The sequence below is a fragment of the Centruroides vittatus genome, unplaced genomic scaffold (assembly GCF_030686945.1).
Source record: "Centruroides vittatus isolate TY-2023 unplaced genomic scaffold, ASM3068694v2 contig_694, whole genome shotgun sequence".
NCBI lineage: Eukaryota > Metazoa > Arthropoda > Arachnida > Scorpiones > Buthidae > Centruroides > Centruroides vittatus.
This window is the reverse complement of record NW_027122438.1, coordinates 1238794-1261892: the sequence shown is the minus strand read 5'-3', so window position 1 is coordinate 1261892 and position 23099 is coordinate 1238794. Positions and strand designations below refer to the sequence as shown.

The following is a 23099-nucleotide window of genomic DNA, read 5'->3' as shown; positions in this document are numbered from 1 at the left end:
TGAAAATTACTCAGAACATAAAAGTATTGTCATCTGGTTACTCGTCAAAGCAGTTTAAACTGAACTCATGACTAAAGCTTTTCCGTGAAATTCTGCTCATCTTTCACACACGTAGGAAAAAAAACTACCGAATAATTCCCAGCAGTTAAACACAGTTCTCGTTTTTTCGATCTAAAATCAGTCAGTCAATCGTGTGATTATTTTTGTTCTTTGAAAGTTTTGACAATGATTTCCAGCGATTATCCTATTATATTTTGTCAGAAACATATAACGTGCAAATGTAAACGAGTTTATATGCAGATTGCATGTAAGCGTGCGTTTTGTTTCTAGACTAACAGCGTTCTTAATTTATGTTAAAATTATGTATTTTATTTATTTGGTTTATAATTTTATATTCAGCTATGAAATAGGTCGATAAATAATAACTTTCTAAAACGAATATAATGTAATTCTACAGATAATTACTTAAAGAAACATAAATTTGTTGATGTATAATTTGTTTCCCAATAAAGAAAATATATAGTGGTTAATTTTTCGAGAATATTTGTAGGATTTACTTTAAACCAATAGAAACTAATCATTATTTAAATTAATTAACGGATTTTTCTCCTTTATTAACTTCCAAATAAAAGATACTTGACCATTGATTTTGACATTTTGGCAAGACTTTCTTTTGAATTATTAAAAGAGTTTCTCGTAAAATAAATTGAGTTACATCGCCATTCATCTAATTTGCTCGTGAATTATTTAGAATCATCGGTTTAAATACATATAAAAGCTACAGAGTATATCAATATGACTAATTGTATGACTTTTAAATAAACTAATCAGGACTTGTTTAAAAGAAGAATGTATTAAAATTTTCTCATGATTGTGTTTAGTTCAAATATAGTTTACTTGAAAAATTTCTTTTCTAATTTACGAAATGGATAGGCTATCAAATATTTAGTGTTTTGACTTTCGGCTAATGCTATAGTTTTATTAAAATATATTTAAAATCAAAATGTTATTTTTACTAATGCTTTTAATTTTAAAGTCATGACATTTTGATATTATATTGAAAAATCATTCTAGTTTCTTCCAATTTCTGTATTAAAATATATGTTAATTGATTATCGTGAAAAATTATATTAAATATAAAAATATCATATATGAAAGATATAATATAATATTAAGAAAAGAAAAATAATTAATTATAATAAAAATTTGTCTACTAACAGATAATAAAAATGTTATTAGCAGGCTATATAAATAATATATAGAAATAATGGTAAGGAGAGCTATGAAATATGATTTGGTAGCCACACAACGTCGAAAAAGTAGTAGTAAAAACCTCAAAAGTGGAAAAAGCTACTAAATTAATAAATAAATGTTTATTATGACTAGGGATTGCAATCTAGCAGTGTTTTGAATCCAGCTGGATATTTGCTGGATTGAAATCATTCCAGCTGGATCCAGCGCGGATCCAGCGTGGATGTATTTTTGGTGCAATAAAGTGTTATCATTATCTATCTATCTATCTATCTGCAATTTATGTTTTTTTAATGAAATAAAACATTTTTAAAAAATACTTTAAAAGCTTTTATTATTTAGACTGGTCACTATAAATCAGTAAAACTTCTTACACATTTAGGTAGTAAAATTAACTTTGGTTCGGTTTAACATTTGAGATAGAGATAATTAACTTTAAATGTTTAGTTAGATTATAATTATAATGTAATCTTTAAGTTAAATAATAGCAAAGGTAATTCTACTGATTAATTTATATTAATATATTATAATAATGTAAGGACGGATAATCAGTGGCTAAGTGGCTATCAGTCTTACCAGTTTTCATATATATAGGCTCTACATATTAGTCTGTAGTTATTTATAGGTATGTAAAACTATGTACTGGAAGTAGAATAAGTTAAATAAACTACACCTTTATCAATCCAGCAAAATTTAATAAAATAATAACGTTTTCAATCGTTTTTAACAATCTTCCTCGGTTTCAAAAAAAAAAAAAAAAAAAAAAAAAAAAAAAAAAAAAAAATAGAACATTAAATATAGAACATAAAATGTGTTCGGAATAAATATGAAAATTAACGGAAAACGCCCAAACGGACAAAATATAGATAGATAAACAAAATAAATAGCGGAAAAAATATATACAGGGTGTTTTTTTTAAACTGGCGGTACTCAGAAACATCTGTAGAGCAATCTAGCAGCCGGACTGTCGCCAAATTTGGGAGAGTGACTAAGGACGACATGGAAAAGAGATTCCGCGAAGAAAAAAGTAGTACCTAAATTCGCCGGTAAAGGAGGATTTGGCGCTGTTGTAGCAAAAAGCTACCAGCACTTCACTGAAGAAAGAGTCATCAGTCGCTTTTTTCCACTTGCATGGCCGCCTCGCTCCCCGGATCTAACCCCATGTTACTTTTTCCTGTGGGGTTACTTAAAGTCCAAGGTCTATCTTGGTAGTGTCCCAAACTTGATGACTTTGAAGGACAACATTTCTCGAACTGTGATGAACATTCCTGCGGACGGCCATGTTACGTTCGGCCATAGAGAACACGGTGTTCAGGATGCAATGAGTTGTCCAGCAGGACGGTGATCACATTGAAGAAAGGAGAAGGTTATTTGCTGATTAATTAAACTTTCGTTATTACACTGAAACTTCTGTCTGATTATTCATTCGTGTGTTTGTTAATTGCAGCTGGATTTTATGCAGATTCTTAGCTGTTTTGCTACAACAGCGCCAAATCCACCCCTACCGGAAAATTTGGGTACTACTTTTTTCTTCGCGGAATCTCTTTCCATGTCGTCCTTAGTCACTCTCCCAAATTTGGCGACAGTTCGGCTGTTAGATTGCTCTACAGATGTCTCTGAGTACCGTCAGTTTAAAAAAAAAAAACACTCTGTATGTAAGATCCAATGAAACCAGCATTGTCCGTTAATAACATTAATTAATGTAAAAGGATCTCCACACGGTAGACAATGAGTCCGCATCTCTATGGTTTATACAACCAGTTGTCATGTGCGCCTTGCAGATTTCCAATCTCTCAAGATGTTTGACCGTTTGCCTATTCTTCGTCGTTTTTATAATTGCCGCTTGATCCCATTGGACGTTAACATCCTTCTGTCTTGCGTATGATGCCAGCGCAGTGTTGTCAAGGTTCTTACTGATTATATATTTGTGCTCTTGAGCCTTTGTTTTAAACTGCGCATCGTTGCACCCACATAAACAAGCTTGGAATTGAAACGTTGGTTGTGTAAAGGCACCGAATATATACCCGTTGTTGAATTCCGATCCTCTTTCTTTTTATCGTTTCTTAAAAGTTTGAAAACAGTGGGATTACGTCGGTATACAATACGAAAATTATCAGACCTGGCAGTACATCTATGTATCTTGTTTAAAAAAATTGGGATGTAATTAAGCACTATTCTTATTATATTTATTCGAAACACATTTTATGTTCTATAGTTAGTGTATTTTTTTGTAACTGAGGAAGATCGTTAAAAGCGATTGAATACGTTATTATTTTATTAAATTTTTCTGGATTGATTAAGGTATAGTTTATTTATGAGTAATTTAATTATTAGTGTTAGTAAAGTAGTGAGTAAGTAATTAGTAGCAGTCTAGTAGTTAGCAAAGCGGCAACGCGACGATGTAGACTTTTTTCGCAATTATTTAGAAAGTTAATTGAGTATTTACGGATCCGCAGCGCTGGATCCAGCAGGCCGAAGAATGCGCTGGATCCAGCTGGATTGCTGGATGAGGGATCCAGCAATTGCAATCCCTAATTATGACACATCACAATTCTTAACCAGACTTCTTTTTGTTCTTAAAAGAATCAAATTATGCATTAAATGTTATTGTATGTATTAATATTTCACTCTAATTTAGTTTCGTATCGCCTCAAGCTGCGATATACTTTTAAACTCAAACGTTTTCGGCCTAATTTGTAGACCATCGTCAGGAGTTCTTTAATATCGAATTACAGAACATTCGGCCGTTATTTAAAAATTTGGAATAACGATTTTGGAATGATCTCGAAGAGCTTATATGCTTAGCTCCATTCCTAATATTGATCATGATATAAATTACAATATATTCTCACAAATTAGGTTTGCAGAACCAAATAACTATAAGTCTAATCCTACTAGGCCTGTGTTTCAATACTTTCAGCTTTGGTTACCAAATTACTAGCATTATTAGACAAAACAATTAATTACGCCATTAATAACAATATCGACCTAATGCTAAAGAATCGTATGTTGATATTTTAATAAAATGAAATAAAACAAATATTTAAACTGATGCGTCCTCATTTATTCAGATTCGCTGCAATTAATGTTTCTAAGTTTAATATGAAAACTTATTATTTTTACTACTTTGCACGTAACTCTTCATAATCTTTTACAGCAAGTCCTCACTTAACGTCATCGATAAGTTCTTGGAAATTGCGGCGTTAAGCTAAAACGACGAGTAACGAAACCTATTATACCATAGACTAATGCTGGCAAGAAGCAACAGTAATTGCATTTGAACTAAAATCCTGACAACTATGTATAAATTTGTCATATATATTCATAAATCGTTTTACGTAAACACTGCGAAACTTCTGAACAGGCTTTAGATTTTCAGGAAGACCTATTTTTATTATCTTTTAAGTAGATGCCGTGATCTAGCAGATTTCTCTTCTATTCGTGACTAACATTCAGCAATCAATCAATAAACCAATCGATAGTCCTTCTAGTGCAGTGCAATCCCTAAATGAGTTATCAATATAGGTAGGCGTTTACCAGAACACATAATTGGTTAAGTTCATACTGAATGCATTCACTTTTTGTCGGATGCCTCAGATTTTGAGGAATGTTCTAAACCATCATGCAATGAACATTGAAGAACATTTGATAAGTGAATTTTCTAGTTTCGATGAACGTTGAAGACGTTTTTGTACTGACTTAAAAACTTCAGTCGGTTTTTACTTTTCATTAGCTCTTCTTTCCTCCTTCATTTTCTTTTCTTTTGGTTTTGTGCCAAGCAGTTTTTGGAGACAAATGAATTTTAAGAATGTCATCACTTAATGTTTTCTTGTATAGTATCATTCGCTGTTGGTTCACATTATTAGCTATTATGTTTGGTTTGGAACATAGGACTACTCCGAGTTTGATATATTAGGTTTATCCAAACTTTTTCTTAGAAGGGCCATTTGAACTGTAAAAGATCTGAAGACTGGATACGATATATATATATATATATATATATATATATAGTCAAAGATTATGATATTTTAAAAAATTCCTGAATAACAAAAGACATAAATTAATGTGAAATTTGCAACTGCTTTTCGAAAGAACGCCACGAAAATAGTGGATAAATTTTAAGGCACAGGATATTAAAATGTTTTTTAAATAGTCGGACTATGGTGCTCGATATTTTGATTTTATATAAGATATTGTATTTCGTTTTCGAAAAGGTTTGTTCACAGATATACAGAATTAAAACTAGAAAATCTCCCTTGTGAACTTCTTAAGACTTAAAATTGTCTTCAGGCAAAGATTTGTAAAAGTTTAACAAATTCCGTTCTGTAAATAGGTTTTTATAAAAATCATTTGCAGCAAGATTTATTAATTCTACTTAACTTTTCAAACGTTTATATGTTTTGAACTAGTTCAAATGTTGATTAATTCTTTAAGTAATAATGAATAAAAATTTAAATTAGGAAATAATACAACTGTATATTATCCACTGTTTGATGTGAAAATCATTTTAATTAAACCTTCCTTATGCACGCTTAACGAAAGCGAGAAAGTTCATTTGGACTTTTCGTGAGACATTAGCATATTCTTTATTTCTGTAATAAAGAACAAAATTGAGGGTACCCTCAATTTTGCAGTCTATTATAGAAATATAGAGTGCGCTAATAAATAGTATTAATAATAGGGTGTGTTATGAATAGTATTAAAGAATGGTAATTACTCTATATATATATAAGACCAGGCGAGTCCCCATTTCTGCTCCAACATAGGTTCTTAACCTTCATAACCTTAGAGACGTTGGGACTATGAATATGATAGTTTATTCCGCAGAATAGGAATCGAAATTGTGATTCAATATTTCTGATTATTGCTCATTGTCCTAAAAGTAGAAAAATTAAATTTTAGAGGAATATATTAAAATCAATTAATTCAATTCAAGCCATTTTATATTACTTATATTACACGTTTCGTTATTTTTTTAGCTGTTTCCGTCTTAAAAACTTTCGTTTTATTGCAATTTTAGTTTAGTTTCACATCTTACGTAGATATTAAGTTTTAATTTAATTATTAATTAATTGATTTGAACAGCGAAATAGCTACATGCTACAGGTACCAGTTTTTCTATAGATTTATAAACATAAAAAATATAGATTTATTAATATTATAATTTAAATTGTGGTGATAATTTATTTTTTATTTAATTATGTTTATTGTATTTTAATTTCGCTATGTTGCTTTTTAAAATATTAAATATTTAAACAGCTAATATCAACTTATTAATGGAAATGGTATCTCAACATATTTAAATTTATTATTTATAATTTTGTATTTAGTGATAAAACAACTGGAAGACTTGCTTTGGTGTTCGAGTTAATGGATGTAAACATGCACGAATTATTAAAGGGTAATTTTAATTATTGAAATTATTTTTAAATTTTTGTCAAAATAAAGCAGCCATTCAATTTTAAAACGTTTTCAAAAAACTTTATAAAATTGATGCAATATTAATAAAAAAAAATGTCAATGCTAATTTTTTATATTACATTTAAATTTTTATACAGATTAAACCAAGTTCTTTCTTCATTAAATTACTCTTAGCATTTATTTTTTTCCATATATTTAAATGTAAAAGTCTTATGTACAGTACATTTAATCTAAAAGTAATATGATTTATTTAATTAATTAATCATCGTTTTATAAACTATTTTATGTCAATTTTTAAACACGTCCATTTAATTTCCCGTGAAATTTAAGTGAAGTTAATATTGTAAAATTAATAAAACATGAATGATAAACAATAATTTTTGGCTAACTGTGGTTTAATTTATTAGGTTAATGTTACCCTAGGTTCCGAGATGGCGACGGGGGAAATTTTTCCCTACGTTGGATACTGCGGCGGGGAAAAATTTTTTCCCTCGATTCAAGATGGCCGCGTTTCCGGTCGCCATCTTGAATTTCTCTTCAGACTCCGCGGACGTTAACCAAAAAAAAAAAAAAAGGATATTTTTACTCACTTTTCGATGGTGGTTGCCTACTTCTTCCTACTTTTTTTTCCTTTCCGATCCATTCTTTTTTCGGTTTTGCCAGCTTGGATACTTTCCTTTTCTCTTGGTGCGGCTCTTTTCTTCCCTGTTCTTTTCGATTCGGCTGCTCTTTTATTGGTCGATTGGCGTTTCTCTCTGTTCGATTTATTACTATTTGGCAATATAAACGACAGAATGCAACCCCAAGAAATGTGGCCAAATTTACTTTTAAATGTTCCTTCAAAGGCAGAAGTCTTCGTTCCGCACTTACTACATCGCAAGAAACAGCTTTCTCTATTACTCCGATGACATAATTTGCATTTAGAATCGCACGGAATGCAAACGGACTCGGTCGGCTGTATGCCTAATTTTACAGGAAATTTCGGAAATCTCAATGTGTTATCGACACGGGGAGGCAAACCTAGCTCCAAAAAGTCGTCTTCCATTAACTTGTAGAAATCACGTGTGGTGCAACTCGACCGAAATTCGTCGTTGAAACTCAAATCGGCAAAACTACTCATTATCGAATAATTGGCAATAAACTAAACGCGGGGAGGTGGTGAGGAAAAAAAATGAAATATCGTAACCAGAAAAAATAAACAGCAAATATTCCAATACGCAATTCGTCGCAACACTGCAGTAAACGATTCCAACTGGAAACTAGTCGATTTGCATAAAATTGCATTGAAATGAACAGAAATCACGTCACAGATCGAGCATTTGCATATTCGTTCGTAACACAACTACGAACTTCCCGCCGATATTACTCTCGCACGACGTCACGAAAAGGCTCCCTCTACCGTCGCAAATTTACACACGACCGTCGCCGTTTCGAGGTTACAGGATACTCGGCAACGTTGATCTCAGGGTTGAAACCGAACGGGGAAAAATTCTCAACGGCGTCGACGTCACGACTCTAGGGAAAAAATTTTTCCCTGCCGCAGTCGCCAAGATAGGGAAAAATTCCCACCGCCGCCATCTCGGAACCTAAGGTAACATTAACCATTTATTATATATAACCAGATGTTATAAGTAGTTTCTCGAACAATTAAAATTACTTTTCTATTGTTTACTTTACTCTGTGTACCTGTATACTGTATTATTATAATTATATTGGTTACTTTTGTACTTATTCTAGCTCGAAAGAGACCTTTACCTGAATTTCGTGCAAAAAATTATATGTATCAATTATTAAAATCATTAAATCATATCCACAGGTAATTACGAATTATTATTTATTATTGTATAGCACATTGTATTATATAAAAATAAAAATAGTTTTAAAAAGAACAGAAATAATTTAAAATACTTTTGATTTTGTATCTTTGTTTCAGGCATGGAATCTTTCATAGAGATATAAAACCAGAAAATTTATTAATAAAGGTAAATATATTTGTAATATATACTCTGCTTATTATTTTATAGAAATTAAATTGAAATATATGAAAAAATATACAATTAATATTTGAAATACCAGAATATGAAGTATTTTGCATTTTTGATAAAATAGTAATTTTCTATATATAAACTATCAAAAGTAAGCTTGCAATTTGTATCTGTTAATTATGTTTATAGTAAAAATAATTAAATTATTTTTACTATAAACAAACTTCCTTTTTAACGCGAAAAATCACGAAAAAGAGATCAGAAGAAGCAAAATGACTCTTTCTGATCTCATTTTGCTTTCGATCTATGATGACGTATCTAAAATGACCATTATGAGACGAATGCTAGACAGAGAACACTGTTGGAAGCCTTCGGCTTTAGCACTGTAAAAATAGATGCGCACTTTTTATTCTATTAAAAATCATTTGAATCGACGATCTGTTTGTTGTTTATATAAAGAAAATACAGATAATAATAAGAATGATTGACTATTGCTGCTTTATTTTCACATGTTTACAATATTTTTAACGTTATTATTTCTGATGAAAACAAGTAGCTATAGTTAATGTAATGCTTCTATCTCTGTTACAGTTACAATAAAAAATGTTTCGAAGCTGGACAAGTCTCTGCAAATAAAGAAATTATCAATTTATTTTAGATATTTTCTACTCTTTTAAAGAATAATCAATCTCCTTGTGATATTTTTCAAATATACAACGATGAAATAAATTAATAATAATTTTTAAACGAACTCTCGTTAAAACCTAAAATAGTTTTTTTTTCATAAAATGTCATTTACAATCACTTTTATTCACTCTTTCCGTTATTACGTAGTCGAGAAATTTCAAATGCAAGCTATGCATACTACTTTAATACATAAATACTATTCTTTCTTCATGTTCATAAAAATTATTGTGGTAAAATCCATATCTTATTAACATTATTAGCATTAACTTATTACTATGAATTGCATTTTGCTACGCGGGAACTAGACACAGCGACAATTCAGGTCAAGGCGTCATTCCTGATCTCTCGTCCGTATTAAATGCTGAGTATGATTTAGATGGAAATTATAGCTCCATCCAGTGCCGTAACCAGACTAGCATTTTAATACGTACAGTACCTATCATGACGTACTGTACGATTGGATCGAAAACTAATCCGATCTTTAGAGTTTTTAGTAAGTAGTGTTGAATTGAAAATATAGACCTATTTAAATTCTATTGATACATGTTAATTCCATTATGGAACAGCTGTGGACTTTAGTAATATTCGTTTAGATGGAACCATCTCATCATCTGTATACAACAACCATTACTTTTACCATAAGCAAGCGACGTGCTTAGACTTAATTCTTCTTTTGTTTTGAGAGATGTTCAATTTTAAAATTGCAGATCTATAAATTCTCACTGGCGTCCGTCCGTCTGTCTGTTCTTCCTTAATCTCGAGAACGAAATTAGATAGATGAAAGTCGCGACCAGACATGGAAATTTTAGGAATCTGAAGCCCGATTAACTGTACGTTATATCGATTCAAAAATTTTCTCCAGAACAAGTTAGATGATCTGCAGGACTCTCTTGTTAACAGGAAAAGCGTGATACATAGGGGACAAGACACTACTAAAATCAAGAGCATTGTTCATCGAGATCTAAAAAATTACATCTCATTATTGTAATGATATCACAATAAATAATTCTCGTTTAAAATTAATGCCAAAGTCATACAAGAAGACGATATATCTTCTTAAGGTATTCTATGACTTCATTTTATACTGTAAGTCGTTATTGAATTTTGGTTCATGCTGTGCTTTCTGAAAAACTCGATGTTAGGACATAACCTTGCCCTGCTCGAAAGCGGATAGCACGAGTACGTTCAAACTTTAGGCATATCTTATAAAATCTTGTCTGTGCCGTGTAAATTATACCAGGTACAATTTACATGACTTTTCTATAAAATAATCTATGTTCTCGCAAACTCTTGCAGCAGTTTAATTTGGATACATTATGGAAGTTGTTAGGTTAGTTGTTAGGAAAACTGAATTCAATGTGGAATTTGTAAGTACTGTACATAAAGAATGCGCCGATGTTAAAAGTTCTCATTACTAGCTTATTAGGCTACTGTGAAGCATATCGTTAAAATTCGGAACAACTTTCCTTTTTCATTAAAATGCAAGTTGCATTGAATGATTTACATGAATAATAAAAATAAAATAAAAGTAATATTATTATAATAGTAGACGGTGCATGACATTTTTCGGTAAACATGACTGCAGAGGTATGTTATTGTTACAATAAAAATTCTGTTTGTTTCTTTGTCATACAGACAGAAGAGTCTTTTTTGTGCATTATTACATTGCAGTTATAACTTTTCATGGTGCGTATCTGTATGGTAACTACAGTATTTACACTTTAAGTCGTGTAAATTGAACAACGATTCAAATAAATTTCATTTTTACTATGTATTCTTGCTTAGTAACTTTGAATTGAACATGTTTCGATCATACAAGTTAACTTATTTATTGATGTTACCCCTATGATTTAAACTATTTTAAAGTAAAACGTTCTCCATCCATTACTTATTTTCATTTTTAAGAAGATTGATATTTTAGGCAATGGACTTTAGTAATGTGTAATAAATAATTTCGAATTATCTACCATAATATAAAATACAATTCATAATTGAGTTATAAAAATAAACAGAAATAGCTTTCTAATGAAACTGACTTTTATGTTAACTTGAAGAGATGTATCATATGAAAATCATATTAATTACTTGTATATCATAATTAGAAGAAATGTAAAAGAGCAAAAACGATTACATTTTAATTAATTTAGTTAAAATGTTCTATTTGAATACATTTTAAATGTTTTATTTATTTCAAATAATTATATTATATTGTTTAAAAAGTTCTTTGTATTTTCATACGAAGTATAATATCATCATGAAATTTTTTAATATTATTTAAGGACAATTTGCTGAAATTAGCAGATTTTGGTAGTAGTAGAAGTATATATACAAAGCCACCTTATACGGAATATATTTCTACAAGATGGTAAGTTATATGTATCTTTGCTTGACTTCATATTTCATCCATATTTTTTGTATTATTTTGTATTTATTTTAATGAAATTATATGATTATAAATTAAAGAACTCTTTTCCACAAGCCTGTCTAAATTTTATAATATAAAATTAATATAAACGATTTGCCAATTTATAATAGTAATTATAAGCGTTTTTCATTATCTTATATTGATAATAATGAATAGACATTATTTTAAATTCATTGAAAGCAATCGGACAAGATACGTTTTATAATTATTACCCCATTAAGATCTACCCGAATATGAACTTGATATTTAAAAGTAGGGCCTATAGATAAAAATTTGGATAATCATTTCGATTCCATTCATATTAGATTTCAACTGTAAGTTTCAGTAGGTGATAGAAGAATTTTTGGAGATTTTTGTATATTGTGAATTATTGTGCGAGGTGGCAAACGACTGGCCTTTCATTCTGAACGATAGAATTCATTAAGATTTTTTTGGTTGTCTGACCTGGGTATACTGATTCTATTTCTTTATGACTCATGCAGACTTAAGGTCTGACAAAATACATAATAATAAGGGCGCATTTCGTCCTTAATGTTTTAAAGATAGAAAAAGTGAAAATAAAATTATGGTCTATTTCTAAGCGGAGAAAAATAAATCAGCCAGGAAGCACAGATTTCGTAGCTGAAATAGCTTGAATGAAATTGCATGAAATAGCTTTCGCTGTCTGTTCGCCTGAATGCACAGAAAGACAGAATTAGAGAATAAAGTAAAAATAAACTAAGAACAATTTTGTAGTCTCAATTTTTTGCACATTAAGAAGTTAAGAATTAGAATGAAATATGCTAATTTGGATAAAAATTGTGACTTAAAGTTCTCAAGTTCTCATTAATCTTTAAATTATATTTTATAGATGATCTGATTTTTGTTTTGTTTCAACCAAGTTTAGTCGTTCAGAAGCTAGAAAAACGGTCATCGAGTAGTTTACTGTTTAAGTAATATCAGTTGAATTGAGACTCAAACCTATGCTGTAAACCTGAGTTTTTCTGTTAAAAACGCATAACGCTATCTTGACAGCAGGTCCCATCTGTAAAAGAACACGAAGATCTGAATAGAATTCGAACCTGGATCTTTCATGTAGCTAAACCAAGTTTTTACTGGACAGGCATTTAGACAATCCACAGATATAAATAATTCACTTGTACAGAATGTTAATGTTAGATCTTTGATCCCTAATCAAACATACAACTTACATATCATAAAATAAATACGGTAATCCCTCCATTTACGCTGTTTTTAGTAACGCGCTGTTTACTCGCGTAAATGGAGGGATTACTGTATCTAACATTTCAACATAAGTATAATACTGTGTAATGCGGAATGTTTACATACAAATGATTATTACGGTTTTAAGATAGATATATACATATTTTATAACATAAAGGTTTTATTGAATAAATTTTAATGTTAATACAACGAAGGAATAAATCTCTATTTTGCTATATCTCTTTCAATCAAACTGGCTCATTTAAAAATAACGAAATGACTGATTAGAATATTTTTAGTATCGAAATTTTTGTAATCATTTTTTTATATAAATGCTTTGATTCATTCATGCATGAAGTGATGACAATACTGCATTAATACAGTATAATAGAATACTAAAATACAGTATAATAGGACGAAACAATGAAATGAATAAATGAAGAAATGAATTTGATTTTATTTTTCTAGTGTTTATAATAATTATTTTTAATGTTTATCTCAGAAATTGTTTTATAAGGAAAAGAGATTTTATAGCATAAATTTAATTTTTTTACAGGTATAGGCCTCCAGAATGTTTACTTACAAATGGTTATTATAGCTTTAAGATGGATATGTGGGCTGCTGGATGTGTATTCTTCGAAGTTCTAACGTATATATTTAATAAAATATAAACTATAAGAAGTATTCAACTATTCATAATTTTAATGGAGTGTTTAATATTTAGAAATACCCCGTTATTTCCTGGGAAAAGTGAAGTCGATCAAATAACAAAAATCCATAATGTACTTGGAACGCCCAAACCTCATATTATTGCCAAATTATTTCAACAGTATGTACATTTTTATTTCTTTATTTATAAATTGGTTTAATATTTTATAATTTATTTCATTATAAATAATAAAATTTAGTTTAGAAATAAATGTTTCTTCTATATTTACTTCTATATAGTACACATAGTTTTCGACTCGATATTCATTTTACTCCAACTGAAGGAAGTGGTCTTCCTAATTTCTCATCTCAAATATCCTCTGATGCTCGCCATTTAATTTCACTTCTTTGTACTTATGATCAAGATGAAAGAATTAACGCCAGACAGGCTTTAAATCATCCTTACTTTCGTAATATCAGGTATGGCTTATTCTTACACAAATAAATTCAAATAGAATCCAATGATTTTTTGTAACATTTTCTTTTTTGTTTGTTTACAAATTTAAAAAAATTAAGAAATGTTACAAAAATAAAATTGTAAGGGCAAAAATAGATATAAGCCTACGTGATCTTTTAATAATATGTTACATGTGTATAACTGATTTAATTTTACTCGTATAAAAATTAAAGAATAACGCATTTCTCTCCTTTCACTTTATGGAATAATGGAAAGGAACCTTTTTTCATAATTATTACGGGTTCGCTCAGGCTACTGCTAGATCCTAGGGGATAATCAACCTATCAATATTTTTTGAATGTTAAAGTGACCCGAATTTGCTGACAGCTAGTGATTGATATTAGACCTACATCAGATTTATTAAAGTACAGTACATATTCCCTAATTATTTGAAATTCACAGGTATCGTAAGAAAAGATCTATGTGTTTAAGAAGATCAATTAGATTTATTTTATAATTTAACAGATAAATTGTTTAGATGCTTAATTAATTAATGCTTTTTATCGTTTTTTCTTTAAATATTACCGGTATTTATTAATATTAATTTACTGTGACTATAATCGAGTAATAGGATTTGTTACACTGATGAAAAGGAAAGATTGAACTAGTCTATTGGTTTAAAGAAAAAACTTTTTAAAAATACTTTACAGGAGTAAATAAGGAAAGACTCGTTCAATCTTTCCTTTTTATCCAGACGTTTCATCAGTTTAACAAATCCTATTATTCGATTATAGTCATAGTAAATTAATGTTAATAAATATTTAGCTGCCGTTAAAATATATTTTCACTGCCGAAAATCTCATATCGGCCTTAATAGCATATAATATGTGCTATAGCTTTAAATTAATTCAGAGTATCAATACTAAGCATGACTTTTTACTTTATTTTTAATTGTGTAATTATTTAATTATTTTCTTCGAATTAATTCTATTTCATTTAATTAAGCTCGATTAAATTTTTTGACTCTTTTTATGTTATATGAAATACTTAATGTTGACTTAATTATTATTTTCAATAATTTTGTTTTCTTGTATTGGTTATAGAACGTGCTAAACAGTTTGAACAACGAGTCAACGAGAATAAATTATTCAACGTACAGTACTGTACATAATAATAATCTTGTATTCGCACTTATACTATACATCATAATAACATTTTAACACTTCTTGCACATTTTAAGTTCGTTATTAATATAATTATATTTTTAACATTAGATTTAACGGACTTTCCACAATAGCAGATACTCCTTTTTCCCAATTAATTCGTTAAATCCAGGGTTTATTGTATATCAATATTTCATTTAATAGAAACCAAATATGAATTGTCTCGATAAATTGATTTTCTTTATTTTATTTTTTATATAAGAATAGCAGAGAAATATCGAAATTCCCATCGAAGTACTTCGATCACAGACATGTCAGCCAGATGGAGTAGAGATTCCTGGAGGCAGCCACAAATTCCTCGGGCGGCTAGTCTTGATCTAAGAATTGACTCGGGAGTTTCTATGTCGTATGGATTTAAAGTAAGTTAGTTTCCTTTTAGATTGATATTAATGTACTGTACTCTATCTAGCATTGAAGATAATAGAATAATTATCATCGATTTATGGATATTATTCTATTTCTCTTTAAATTGCAATTGCAGTAGATTGATATACATATATCCTTATGCATGTCATTTTGCTTTTTTATAATTTATTGTGTTGTGACATTTTGTACAGTGGTTCGGTGCGTAAGTCTATTTATGCATTATCCATTAAATTTGTCAATATATTGGAAACTTGTTGTTTTCATCATATCGATAAGTTTATTTTTAACTTAATATAACTGGAATTAAACAGTTGAACTGTAATGTTCAGTTATATTTTACTTTTATAAGCGATTTAATATTGGCAATAATCTATTTTAATTAACAAAAGTTTTATAGGTGATTCAGGATTTATTATAGGCAAATTTTCAAAACCATTCCTGATTTTCTTATCGTTGCGTGGAATTTTTTTAATTTGAACTTTTCTGTCCCGAGAATACTAATTTGGTCTTTTCAAGCTCATTACGAATTCGGCCAGGTCAATAATGGGGGCGACTGGGCAGTGAGAGACGGTGTCTGACATATCTGGGTTAATACATTACTCGTGAGAATTTCTGAGCTGACCCAGACTCGAATCCGGATCCCTCAGAGACGTAGACTGACATCTTTGCCACTCCGGCCATTCAGGTTGTCAAATTTTTTCAGTAACATTAACGATAAACAGTGTTAGAAGATTGCATTTGATTAGTTATGTGTAATTTTAATGCACTGCAGACTGCCTGATCAACTGTTTTGCCGGCATTAGGTCAGCCAGCATGAGTAAAGAATGGAAAATATAGCTTCGATTTTGTGTGTAAAGTGTATAAGATTTGTATCAGTTACAATTACAGATCTGATAGAGTTTAAAACTGCAGAAATAAAAATAAATAAAAACGGAATAGGGTACTTTAAATTTTCAGAATATTTATAGTAATTTATGATGTAGTATGTCAAATATAATAGTAAATCAAAGAATATTAATAGCTGCATAAGCAGTCAAAGATACTACTTATCATACAATTTTATTAATTATAAAGTATCTTTACTTTTAGAGTTTTATTTGAATCTCTATATTTTGTTCAAAATATACATAATTTAATTTAATGCTAATCATAATTTATCTTTGTTAAAGTTGTAACAAACAAATTATTAAGAAATCACGAATATCAGTGTTTAACTGAATATAATTACTGCGTACATAGGCCTAATTTAACAAAAACTTCCACTAAATTTAGCAAGAGAAAATAGATTCATCGAAAAGTATTTGCTAACTGATTTATTTATTTATTTATTTATTTTATTTTTTCTTATATATTTAGGAAAAACTTTTATATTATTGATGAAAAATTCTTCCGATTTTTTTAGACAGAATCTATTTGCCTTTTCAGTCGATCGTCTTGTAACGCAGTGGTTACGACAACATTCGAAGTTTTAAAACTCTTATTTGTAGTAGGCTGACTCTTTTAACGCATCGTCAGCTTACTGTTCTGAGATCCAGTTCCAATCTAGATCGGATCCTTTGAAATTTTCAGGGGTAGTCCGTTCAGGATACGGGTTTCAATATATCTAGCCGTCCTTAGGCAGTCAGAGTGTGAGGATCGTGCCATTGTTCTGTGAGGATCGGTCTGAGCTCAAGCCTAGAAAAGTTAAGATATCCTCTTACTCGTTAGTATCTTGTGGGTACTAAAAGGATATCCTACCTAGAATCTAGAACAGGAACTGGGATTGTATGATTCGAATATCCAAAGTGGCATGTCAAAAAATTTACTTGGCATGCAACACGTGCGATTTCATTTATTTTTCCATTAATAGATACTTTGAATATTTCATTTTTATAATAAAAGTGACTGATTATATCCGGTAAATATTGTTAATTTTAGCTTCGTATTTTGAATATTTATTGTAAATAGTAGAATAGTGCAATTCCATTATTATTTAACTCTTCAATATTAAATATCGAATTCCAAAACCATTTCAACAAGTAAACAAATGTCATCAAACATAGTAAGTGACATTATGAATTACGTGATTTAATTTCAGTTTTTAATTCTAGTTTTACAGTCAGTTCGTTTTATCTTTTTAAAATTCACCCTAAATAAAGTATATTTACTTCATTTTTACTTTTCCGGCTATTATATATAACAGAGGGAAAGTATGGCAATCGGTCAAAAAATGACCCCCTATTTTTATATTTTTGGACTAGGGGAACCTTGAAACATCGAGGAATGCAAAAAGCTTTTTCTGCATGTATAGATGTTAGCGTGTGGAGGGACACAATTTTGTTCTCCTACTTTGAAGCTTAACTTCTGTATTTTTGTCGAAACTTTCTGAAATTTTGCAGAGAGGTTTGGGTATTAGGGGGATTTTTTAAAAATAGTTTTTCTAGCTCCAAACATCCAGCACGCATAAGTTTTATGAAAGTTGAATATTGGCAATTGACACACAAATTACCGTATCAGAATATACAACAACTCTGAAAGTGAAACTAAACAAATATTAAAAATGAGAAAAAGAATTTGTTTAATTCTAGAATTACAAAACTAAAGTTTGTTTGTTTGTTTTTTGTTACGTTATGGCAACGCAACATTTGGGTGATCTGCCTAAGGAAATGTCTTCCGGGAGGTCTTTTTAAGGGTAATTGGCCTCTTTTCAGGCGTTACAGACGTGAAGAAAACCCGGAAAACTTCACGTGGCCACCCACGACCGAACTACCAGTGTTCAAGAACGGAACCTCTTGGCCACTGGTGGGCCTCAAAACTAAAGGAAACAAATTAAATCGTGGAAGACGTTTGTTCATACAATAAAATCATTCTTAAGATAAATAATCTGAACTCTAACTTTATTCCTTAATATGAAGTGTATCATACTTTTAAAATTTCTTCTCTTTAGTTAAGGATCGTTTGAAATGGTTAACATAATTTTGCATATTATTTATAGTTATTGTTCTTCCTTTTTGCTTGACATCTTGAAAATATGAAGTACCTTTAATCAAATATAATTTGTTGAAAACGCGAATATTCTTCAATAACATGTGAAATGCAGTTAACTATTTCTAAACTCTGAAGACCATCTCTTTCGTTTTACTTCTTAATTAAATCAGTTACTCGTTTATTATATGAACAAATTAAATGTTTACGTTATATCATTATCGAAGGAATTTAATTACAAACCTAGAGTCAAGCACAATTTTTGTGTGTTTTTCTTTGGATGAATATAACATTCAGTTTTAATATTAGATGAAGTAACTACTTAGAAATTTATTAATAAATTTGACTGTTACTGATATTTTGTCATTTCTTTGGATAGAAATAATAATTTAGACATTAGAATTTAATGATGTTCAAATCTTAAAGAATTGAGAGATGTGTTTATAATTATAGTTGTTGTAATTAAGAGCATTTAAATCTATTATAGATTACTGAAGAAATATATAATACAGCAAGAAATAATATTCTTTGAATGGAAATTTTTTAAAACAATTAATTATTTGAACTTGTTTTCTGAGAATATATTTAATAATGCAATCTATATTTTTGTCATTTTGCAAACAAATTTTCTCTAATAAAATACATGTTTATATTTTCAGAAAGATAAACGAAAACGCGATTTTCGATTACCTGAATTAAATGAAACTTGGATGAATAACTCGCAAATGTCAAATCGAAGGCCAAAAGTGAGTTAAATATTTTCAAAAATTGAAAATATAAATAAAATCATTTTCAAATTACGTATCTAACTGTGTAAATCTATTTTTCGTTCAAAATATATCGTTAAATACCATTACAGAATATGGTAATAGTGCCGAAAATGATTTTAATAGAAATTAATCATTTTTACTAAACATTAAAATACACACTTTTAATTCAAATTTAAAGATATAATAATAATAATAATACAATTGATATCTTTATATATACAGTAATAAAACAAATTAGTTCACTAACTCCCAAACGACCCCAAGTAATTTATTGACTTTCCCAGATAATATTAATACATTGACCCGGGTTCACCAGCAACCAGGTTAAGAACGACCACTAACCAACCAATCATCATATACAATAGTTGGTTTAATTTTATAACACGCGATACCAGATATAGAAGATATTTTACTGACCTTAATTATGCCTATTATGGGCGTTCAAAGTTAAGAAATGAGGTAAGCATAAAAGACAGAATGTCTGTTACATAACACAATCTTTTTCGTTTATATTTGCTTAGAAAACATATAAATATTTTCTAAATGTGCGGTGCATACGCATACTTTTGTAGTAATATTATAAGCTTGACAACCGAATAAATAGACTAATATAAACTTACGCTGGAAATGGCCACATTTCACAATTTCAAACTAGTTTAATAAATTAGAATTTTCTGTCATAAATTTTGCTATATTAATAACATACGAGAATTGCTCGATTACTTTAATTGCATTTATTTTAAGTTTTCAGAAGAAAGGTATACCATACTGTATATTTCAGGAATGTTTCGCCCTTCGAACAGAATATGATACACTTAATCAAAAATCCTATTTATATTTAAATGAAATTCTTCATTTTTTCAAACTATAGTGAAGGGCATTAGCTTATGATAATCAGTTGCGCCAAAATCAATAAATGAATACAACATATGAAATACGATTTATGGTTTAAAAATGCATTAAAAAATAAGTAACTTTTAAACATATTTGCACAAATTAAATATATTTATTTCGGTAAAATAAAGAAGTTTTCTTTTAAAACAGAACAAATACATATAATTAAATCAATATCTTAAGTTCTGCATGTGCCTTTGCGCGGGCACAACATGCAGGGTAACATTTTTAATAAAGAATAATTAAAATATGAAACAGCAGTAATCAATTTAATGTAAATTTATAATATTTTATGGTTTACGGGACTATAAAAAGAGGTATTAAGTCATCATTTGAATAAATCAATAGCAACATAAATCATTCGATTATTACACATATACGTTTCAGTAGAAGTATTTATTACAGTTTCTAACAAGAAATCAGTTTGAAAGCGTTTCTTTTCAAAATAACATTTATAAAAACTTCCTGTAATGTATTAAATTTTAAGCATTACATCTAATAAATTAAATTCTACGTGAAAATATATTTATTCAATTTTTAATGAAGCGTTATCATGAAATTCTTTCGAAATGATAAAGTTTTTCCCTTATAAATATTCACAAAATCTTAAAAACAATAATAAACTAAAAAGTATTTAAAATTTTATCTGCTTTTTTAGCAATAACTTTAACAATAAAGGCAGAATGCAGAGAATTCTTAAATTTGAATTCTAAATAAATTAGAAATAAGATTATATATTAACGTTTTACTAATTATTTATTAAATATAACGAAATACAAATTAAATAAAATTTTGAAAAGTATATAAAGTAATTTGGTGTTGTGTTTTCTTAAATACAATAATACTTCGCAGACTCCTCTATTTAATATAATGGAAACGTCTTCGATTGCTTTTCAGTAATTTATTTACAGAAATTTAATAAAATGATTTTAAATATTTTCATTAAAACCTTTTTAGTCAATTTTAATCAATCGATGATTTTTGCAGCCATACCATTACGGAGAATATACTTTGTATTTACCGACCATTCAACCTCATCGAGCCGAATGATTGTTTTAAAAGATTTCTTCAAAACAAGTTGAATAAACTCGAGTCATTTTTTTTCTTTTTTTTACAAAAATTTAATGAAAATAAAAATGTTGTTTCTTTGTGTGTTGTATTTAATAAAATGTCTACTCGCTAATAATTAAACGAAATATATTTATTAAAGTTTCGAATATACTAAATAATTCTGTATTAATTATTCGTTAAAAACGATTTGCGAAAGTTCGCTGAACAATTTATGGAGAAAATTGTTCATTCTATGCAAACAAGTAGCCTACATTTAAAACATTTATGGGCTCGCTAGTGGCCGAGTGGTTAAAATCACAAACATCGATAGTTGCGGATTCGAGCTGGCCGCGTGGAATTTTTCATTGTCTTAATATGTGTAACACCTAAATAGGAGAATTTCCAAAAAGTCCTCCAGAGACACCCTTTCCCATAGTGTATCTTCCAAGTGTTGCGTTGTGTGTGGTGGAATCCTTATTCCACCACACACACAACACACACACACAATCTGCATGCACGGGCACGCATACACACACAATCCTATTTATGACTATAATTATCAATATTTGCTTAAGCTGGTGTAATAATAGTAGCCATTTGCGGCGAAGAGTCTAAGAGGCTTTTTAGGCTGACCTATCTTTCCTAAATGTTAAACTTTATCACGAAATTGAAAACTAATTGAGCATATCGAATAGACCGAGATCGCGATTTAAACTTTTCAGGCCACTAGATGGGCGTTTGAAAAGCAGACAAATCTTCGACAGCCTCACGTCTTTCATGCAAATTTCACAATCAAGTCCAATGGGAAAACTGGCGGAGTTAACTAGCCTTGTCTGTAAATAAAATTCTGTATGTTCGTATAAATGCGGTATGTACTGTACAGTACAGCAGTCAAGAGCTCGTTTGGGCCAGAGGATAGAGCAGATCCCGTTTGCCCCTTAATGGGCCTCTTTTGCCATTTTTTGAATAAGTAAAATACTTAGAATGTTTCTTTATTAGTGAAAAAAATTAGTTTTTGTTAATAAAAATAAAATTTATAGGGGGTAGGAATTACTGCGGGCTTCTAAATTCCTGTTTACTCCGAACACAGGAATGTATGTTCGCCAATAAATGCGAGGTGTAATATCTTATTTATTGAAAACTTACAAAAATCAATGGCACTGAAAATGATTTCACTAAAGTTTTATTCAATTACTTTTCACTTTATAAAAACTAAAGAAAAACTTTCTCAAAATGCATTTATTCTGGATATATTTTCAACAGATATAAACAATGTAAGCATTCTTCTTAATCCTAAAACAGTTTAATTTCGTCCAAAAAGAGAAATTTTATAAATCTAATTTAATTAACAAAATAACTGCTGTTGGCATTCAAAAATCTGAACACCACACATAACTAATAGTGAAACAATACAGTGATAAAATATTTTTATTAGATGATAAAAATTCTATTAATACAAGTTTACATTGGGATACATTTTAAATATAAGCAAATATTTCATTCTAAAATAAAAATTTCTTGAAAAATATTTTTTTAAAATAATGAAATATAAGAACAAAATATCTTTAAGTCAACTTTCTTTGATATTCAAAGAATTCTCCTAAAATAATCACATTATTCAAGTAATTCATAATTTATAGTTTTCATTATTTAAAAATATTACAACAAAAAATGATTCGTATTTCCAGTATATCAATATAAAATTTAAACAACAAAATGAACAACAATTTGAAAATATTCGATTAAAACACATTA

At 29.2% G+C, this 23099-nt stretch overlaps 1 protein-coding gene across 5 annotated transcripts in view; it reads left to right on the top strand.

Annotated features, from left to right (window-relative positions):
• Positions 1-21442, top strand: part of LOC136980331 (MAPK/MAK/MRK overlapping kinase-like) — a 32552-nt gene extending 11110 nt beyond the window's left edge. Inside the window, exons 5-14 of one of the 5 annotated variants that reach the window (XM_067276422.1) lie at positions 6582-6652; positions 8410-8488; positions 8606-8654; positions 11624-11709; positions 13529-13621; positions 13697-13801; positions 13921-14100; positions 15503-15659; positions 19290-19376; positions 21282-21442. In XM_067276422.1, the coding sequence (XP_067132523.1) occupies positions 6582-6652; positions 8410-8488; positions 8606-8654; positions 11624-11709; positions 13529-13621; positions 13697-13801; positions 13921-14100; positions 15503-15659; positions 19290-19376; positions 21282-21344 (970 nt within the window). In that variant the 3' untranslated portion in view covers positions 21345-21442. Of the gene's footprint in view, positions 1-6581; positions 6653-8409; positions 8489-8605; positions 8655-11623; positions 11710-13528; positions 13622-13696; positions 13802-13920; positions 14101-15502; positions 15660-19289; positions 19377-21281 lie in introns of those variants that run through there. The other 4 variants (XR_010881541.1, XR_010881540.1, XM_067276424.1 and 1 more) reach the window with 4 other exon arrangements.
• Positions 21443-23099: the final 1657 nt, after the last annotated feature.